The sequence below is a fragment of the Macrotis lagotis genome, chromosome 1 (assembly GCF_037893015.1).
Source record: "Macrotis lagotis isolate mMagLag1 chromosome 1, bilby.v1.9.chrom.fasta, whole genome shotgun sequence".
Taxonomy (NCBI): Eukaryota; Metazoa; Chordata; class Mammalia; order Peramelemorphia; family Peramelidae; genus Macrotis; species Macrotis lagotis.
Window position 1 is genome coordinate 790278860 of NC_133658.1, and position 7455 is coordinate 790286314.

At 38.2% G+C, this 7455-nt stretch overlaps 1 protein-coding gene across 3 annotated transcripts in view; it reads left to right on the forward strand.

Annotated features, from left to right (window-relative positions):
* Positions 1-2362, forward strand: part of TTC12 (tetratricopeptide repeat domain 12) — a 56070-nt gene extending 53708 nt beyond the window's left edge. For all 3 annotated transcript variants that reach the window (XM_074216695.1, XM_074216698.1, XM_074216696.1), the window contains one exon: positions 2199-2362. In XM_074216695.1, the coding sequence (XP_074072796.1) occupies positions 2199-2274 (76 nt within the window). In that variant the 3' untranslated portion in view covers positions 2275-2362. The remainder of the gene's footprint in view (positions 1-2198) is intronic.
* Positions 2363-7455: the final 5093 nt, after the last annotated feature.

Here is a 7455-nt window from a genome sequence, read left to right on the forward strand (position 1 = left end):
AAAAGTTTTAATTATTTTGCCAACTTAATTCAACAATCACTTACTAAGCTTCTATTATGGGCAGAGAACATGCTAGATATTAAAGGAGCTGCAAAATTCATATCAAGGTCCCTGTTCTCACGGAGATTAAAGTCCTTTAGGAGCAGCTGATTCTTACACTGGTAACTGCAATACACTAATACACAGATGGTGTATTAGAAGCAAAGCAAAGTGTATTGTGAGTTTTGAGATTGGAAAAAAGTCATTACAAATAGGGAGAACCAGGGAGAAGATGGAATTTGAGTTAGGCTTTAAAGCATGAGTAGGACTCGAGAGCGAAAGGGAAAAGGTGTCATTCCAGGCTCAGGAAAATAGTGGAAGTAAAGGGAGCAGGGGAGCTAGAAAGGATGTTTGGGAGCTGGAAAGGTCCTGTGTGCTTAGAACATAGAGGGAGTAACAGAAGTCTGACTACATAATAGTACCAAATTATGGAGGGCATTGAATGTCAGTCAAAGTGAAAAAAAATCTTATATCAGTAAGCAGCAGGAAGCCAACAAAGATCTTTAAGCAGAGAAGTAACATGATGAGCTTTATGCTTCAGGATGGTTGTGAAAGGTAGGTGGGGAGAGAGACAGAGGCAGAGAGACGGATAGAGAGAGACAGAGACAAGAAGGATAGAGAGAGACAGAGAAAGGGACAGAAAGCGGGAGGGAAGGTAGGAAGACTATTGCAGTACTCCTAGTGAGTGGAATGAGGGCCTCCACAAGGTAATGCAGTGTAAAGAGTGGGTGGAGGAGTCAGGAGATACTGCAAAGATAGAATCAACAGCAAATAGCAAATTACTGGATATGAAAAGTTAGGAAGAGGCAAATAGAACATCAAAGTTTCTACCATGAAAGACTGGATAAATGATGATAATATGAAGAAATAAATAGTAAAATCAGAAGGAGGAACTTGTTTAGGATAAAGAATTATGTTTGGTTTTTGGATATATTGAGACAGATTCCAGTGGGTCATCTAGACAAGAGAAAATATAAATCCAACATTCAGAAGAGAAGTTAGGGCTATAAATAAAAATTTGTGTAATTAGCAGTCTGGGGATAGTAGCTAAATGTTGGAAAGAATTAAGTTGCTAAAGGAAATAGAATGTAAGGAAAGAAGAGAGCCAAGGACAGAACATTAGGGAATGACACCTTGGGGGGGGGTGAGGTTAAGAGGGGAAGAAAGAATCAGAAAAGGACAGATGAGTCAGAATTGTAGGAGATGACTAGCAATGTGGTTATCTCTAAGGTACAAAGGTACAAAGAATAGGAAGAGGAGTTGTCAGTAGTGTTGCAGATTCGTCAAGGGGATTGAGTATGGCACCAGGCCATTGGGTTTGGTGATTAGGTCACTGGTAATCTTTAAGGAACACATTTAGTAGAAGTTATAGAAACTAGGTTACAAATGATTAAAGAGAATTGTGGTAGGTGGAAGTGTTCATGGGACTTGGAGAAGAAAATATTGAATAGTGCCTTTTCACATTAATAAATGTGTTCAATTGAATTTGGATTAGACAACATGGAAAATAGAGAATATCAGTACAAATGAGGGTCTAGTTTATGTTATAAACTATAAATTTGGAGTAAGTCAAATGACATGAACTGAACCAAAAACAATCATTTCATCTCTCAGAAAGGGTGATTAACAGATCAGGAACAGTTGAAAAGTCAAGAGGGCACAGGATTCTACTGAAACAATAATATGGTAGAGGCCAGACAGAGAAACAAATGAAGTTAGATGAGATGATGAGGTCTGGGAATGACTCCAGAGATCACAGACCACAATCAGGGCTAAGAATAAATTTAGTGAGACAATTGGGTTAATAGGTTGTATTGAGGAGTGGAATTTCAGAGTCTTGGTAAGATCTAAGATGTGTAACTCTAGGGGAGTGGAGGAGGAGGGCCATATGCTGAGAGTTCCTAAGGATGGCCACAACCTATGTCCTTCTGATCACCTAGCTGATCAGAAATGGCATCAGTATGATTTTCAGCATAGAGTCCCCAGGAAGCCACATTCCCTTTCAAAGTCTTGGGGCTGCTAATGTGACAGTCATTTCCCTTCCTCATACACCTGATGTCCAGCTGTAGCTGAACTTCTTTGAGAGTCAGAAGTTGATTTGAACAATGACTGGGATGTCCTGGGTCAGGAGCTGAAGCTTTTCATTCTGGCTGTTGCAGGTACGTTACTCAACTAGAAGAGCTTCATGGGATAGAGATCCTCAACTCAACTATGAAATACATCAAAAAACCTTGAAAGGTGTCACATCATGCCTGTATTTTAAGGAGATGTTCACTCTATACTGCTGATCTTGTTTTCATGGTAATAAAGTTATTATTTTAATATATATAAGTATTGGGTATTTATTTTCCTAAATTCTACCCCTCAAATTTAAACTAGCCACAAAAGTGTAGAAATTACATTGTGTATGGATAAATGCTGCCTTCCCATCCATCAGATATAACTGTCCTCCTATTATCTCAGGTGATATAATGTGCCAGTAGCTAGAAACTCTAGAGCTCCTAAAAGAAACATCCAATAAGTGGGAGCCTTTATTAAGAACAGTTTGACCTCTTGAAAGATTTGGAATGTTTTGCTATCGCCTGTCCCAAGACTAAAGAGTCAGAAATGACATCAGTGACAAAGTAGATGTGAATAAAGTATTTTACCCATTCATGAATCAGAGCCAGGCATCATTTGTATAATTAAGAAAAAAAAATCTAGGGAGCAGCTAGGTGGTGCAGTGGATAGAATATTGGCCCTGGGGTCAGGAGGACCTGAGTTCAAATCTGGTCCCAGACACTTAACAATTGCTTAGCTGTGTGGCCTTGGGCAAGTCACTCTTAACCCCATTGCCTTAAATAAATAAAAAAAGAAAAGAAAACCTAGAACCCCCCTCTCTCCTAAAACACCTGATGAAGATTTTTCAAAAAGGATTTCACTTTCATCTTAAGCAAGGACAAGTGATTTGGAGCTAACGAGGCATCACGAGATAATCATCCTCATTTGAATCCAGAGGAGCCACATTGAGCTGTGGGCAAAGTACCCTAGATTTTTATTTTACAAAATAATTATACAGGTCCCCACTAGCATCATAACAAGAAAATCCATGGCTGAGGGTCTTTAAACCCACTTGCATCCCTCCCATAAGAAAAGCATCCATCCTTTTCTACCTAGCATCCTGCCTAAGCATGCATCCAAGAGAGCAGTGAATGGAAATGAGAGGCCGTGTTGGATGCAGGTCAAAGAATGAAAAATAATCGGTGGCTGACTTCATTGTCTCTCTCTGCAGGATGCAAAAGGCAACTTGTATACCCAGCTTGCCACCTCTGATTTAAAGTAGAACCACTCCCTCCAGCCTTTTGGTTTCACTTATCCCCTTAGAAGTTTGTGGGTGGTTATTATATATGTAATCTCTTCCCCAAAGAATGGGAAATGTCAAATTCTATCATTATCCTTGCTTCCGAGGGCCTACTGAGAGAGGTAATCTCTGCTTTCAGAGGAAGGATCTGTTTCCACACCCGAGGACTTTTCTTTGCATTGTGCTTGAAGTGAAAGGGTAGATTCCACATCCAGTTGTCTCCATCTCCAGCACAGACAGAGCTGGGCCTCCTCTTCTTAATCTTGTTATCACCAAATTCTACTTTGGTGCAGGGCCTTCTGGTGGAATGGGAAAAATATCGACCAATATTTAAGAAATATTTTGTTTTGCTGAACTAGTAGCTATTGCCATGCTCCTCATTAAGCTGGCCTCAGACTCAGCCCTGGAACGTGGCCAGATGTGCGAAACAAAGACAAGATACTGGCTTAATATCTGAATTTGTGGGGACTAGGAAATTGGGATCATTGAACCTGAGGAAGAACTCAGGGGTCTTCAGGCTTGGCCAAAGATGCCTTCATCCCTCTACACCATCTGGGTTGTTGACTCCTCTCCAGAGGACTTTCTCTGACCCCTTTGCTCTTTCAGCCATGTGTTGTCTTCTCCTTATGAGAAGCTCCTTTAGTTCAGGTCAATACAGTACCTGGCTCATTTGCTGTTCAGTCTGGGACCATAGCACACCAGTGTTGTCTTGGCAAAGATAACTGGAGTGGTTTGACATTTCCCTCTGCAGTGGCTTAAGGCAAACAATGGTTAAGTGACTTGTTCAGGGTCACACACTAAATGTCTGGGGCTCTTTATCCACTTGGCCACCTGGTATATTAAATAAGCATTTGTAAAAGGCTGGCTAACGGTAATAGTACATGTATAGATGATGTTGAAATTAATGTTAAATATACACACACATATAAGTGACAGTAAATGATAGAGACCCTTGAAGGAGGCCGCCACATCGTTATGAAATTTCCTTCCCTGGAGACCTTTTAAAACAGGAAAGGGTCCTCCTTTTCTTGAGCTAGATCCAGAATGTCGACACAGAAACAGTTTGAAGGATAAGATACTATTTTTTATTTTTATGGACTGTTTTTGCCAAAGTCTCATTTTCTAAACTCTTTAAAAATAGGGAGAACCTGTGGAAAAGCAAAATGAATGAAGAAAATAGTTGCAAATGTCTAAATATAAATCACATCATTCAGACCTAGCTCCCTCAGGAATATGTGGCATGATTCTTCATCAAGAGCTGAAAAATTCAGGTCAGAACTATGATCCCCAAGGACTAATGATAAATCATCCTATCTGCTCCTGAGAAGGGGGGAGGAACAAAATATGTAGAATGAGACACATTTTTGGACCCAGTCAATAAGAGAAATGGTTTCACTAGACTTTTAAAGGCAGGACTAAGATCTACACACTTTCAGTTCCAGTTCAATTTGAAATGAAAAGAGGCACCCCTAAGTTAACAATTAACAATTAACACAAGAAGGTTTACTTCACCCTAACATAGCAAAAACATGTAGCAATAAGAATACAGTGTTAGCTTCTATTGACATCTAAGAGAAAATCCCAAATTCACAGAGGAGGAAGTTTTGATGCATTTAGGAGACCAGGAAGTTGCTGTTAGAAGGCAGGTTCAGGAACAAGTTTGTTGCCTTTTAGGAAAAACTAATCTCAGGTTATGGGGATCCTGCTCTAATCACAACTATGAATATTTTATAAGAGCTGGTAGGAGAGAAAAATGCTTGCTAATTTTTTTAATTTAATAAAAAAAGATTCAGTCATCAGGAAAATAATTAGACCCCATTCCATCTAGTGGAGCCTTTCCTTGGGCTATAAAAAACAGAGATAATTCTATTTTTAAATATAGGTTCAACAACTGAACCCTATAGACATGACAAGCCTAGGTCTCTTGCCAGCTCTAAGGCAGTGATGGTATAAGGAAAATAATGTTCAATCTAGAATCAAAAGAACTTGGTTCTAGCTCTTAGGTCACTTTTCTTTAGACCTTCATTTTTTCACCTGTCAATGGAAAAGGAGCAAGAGTCACTGCGATTCTGAAGCTAAATTAGAAACTAAGATTTCTCCATTCTTCACTTCTGAATGGTTTTCTAGGGAATTTCCTTACAAAGAAGAGTTTTTAGCTATTCATAAAGAAAATCAAATTTCTTTAGACAACAGAAAAGTGTTGTTTTAGAACTTGATGGGAAAGAAGGTTGGTAGGAGGATCTGAGATCAGGCTTGGTCTCTATTCATTTTTCCCAGATGTTATAGGCTCAGACTATAACTAGGTAGTGTCACCTATCAGAATTGACTTGTAAAATAACTTAGCAATTTAGAAAAAAAATGCAATCAGCTTTGGTGTCCCTGAGTGTCTTAGACACTAATTAAAGCCATATTACTCCTCTGCAATAAATATGAGCATTAAAAATAAGTAAAAATAAAAAATATGAGGATGAGACTTGATATTTCCTTAAAATATATGGTTTTCTTCCTTATTCAAGAAAAGATTCACTATGTATAGAGTGGGCTCAATTAAATAAACATTCATCAGATAAAGATTACTGTGTAGAATGCATTGCCTTAGGCACACACAAAAAGGTATAATATAGTCTTACAAAAAGTAAGTATAATATGAGGTCAAATGTGACAGATTGTGATGTAGTGGAATGAGAAATGGATGGGAATCAGAGAATTGGGGTTTGAATTCTGGCTCTGTCACAGCCTATACAACCTTGAACAAGTTACTTCATCCCTTCTGGCCTTTGTTCCCTCATCTATAAAATGAAAGTTCACCCCATTACTTGGAGAATGGCTTAAAACATAATGGTGTATGAATGTAAAGGAATTATATTATCATACCGTAAGAAATGAAGAAATAGATGATGTCAGGGACATGGAAAAATTTGTATGAAGTGATGCAGAGTGAAGTGAGTAGAGCCAGAAGAATTGTTTTATAACATCAATGTTATAAAAACAAACAATTGTGAACACTTATAACCTGAGGATAGATGATATGAGCAGAACAAGGAGAATAATTTATACAATAAAAACACTGCTAAAAAACAAATGCTTGCAAGTTGTAAGAATTCTGACTAATGAAATGATTATCCATGATTCCAGAAGTCAGATGATGAAGCATACTGTTCATCTTCTAACACAAAGATGATGGAATCAGGGTGGGGGTGGGGATGAGGCATATTTTTTGGAAATACCCAGTGATGGAATTTTTTTCCCCTGACTATATTTGTTGCGAGGATTTTGTTTTTGCTTTTTCTCCAGTGGGATAGGCATGAAAGGAAAGAAAACAGATTTCTTAAAGTTAAATGAATATCAAGATTTAACTTTTTAAAAATAAGAGAGTTGGACTCCCAAAGTCTTTTCTACCTCTGATGTCTGAAATCTGGCTTTCATTTAGAGAATTAAGGCAGTTTCATGTATAGAGAGAGGTATATTAAGGGAGGAGGATTCAGATAGAAAGGAAGAGAAGGGTTTAAACAGTCTTTATGTAACTATAGGGCAGATTAAAGCCTTGGGAATTATGTTGCTAGCCACTTGCATCAAGATCCCTAACTCTGGCCTTTTGTTCTTGCCTTCTCCATAACTGTTCATTTGCATACCCAAATCCAGACAATCTTGGGGGCTTCCACCACAGTGCCTCAGATCCATTCAACTCCCATGTTGTTTCTTTGGTCAAGACTCTGAGATGGATTTGGGGGAACACAGTAGTCCCAGAAAGGATATGAAAAGGAATGAAAAGGAACTTTTAGTCTCCAGTAAAAGAAAATGACTTACATAGCAGATCACAATTCAGCCTCAGATAGAGAGAACTAAAATAGACTTTTAAATAATAAAAATAGTTGTCCTTCCATTCAAAGAAGATGATACCAACCAAGATGATGGTGGTTTGACTTCCACATTTTGTTTATTATTTGGGGGCACACTACCTGTCTTATGTTGAGACTTTTGATTAGATGTGGTGGTTCATAGTTTCAGTTATAACTAACAAAGAGGAGTGAAAAGAAAATCAGCATATACATACATATGTATGTAATATATTACTA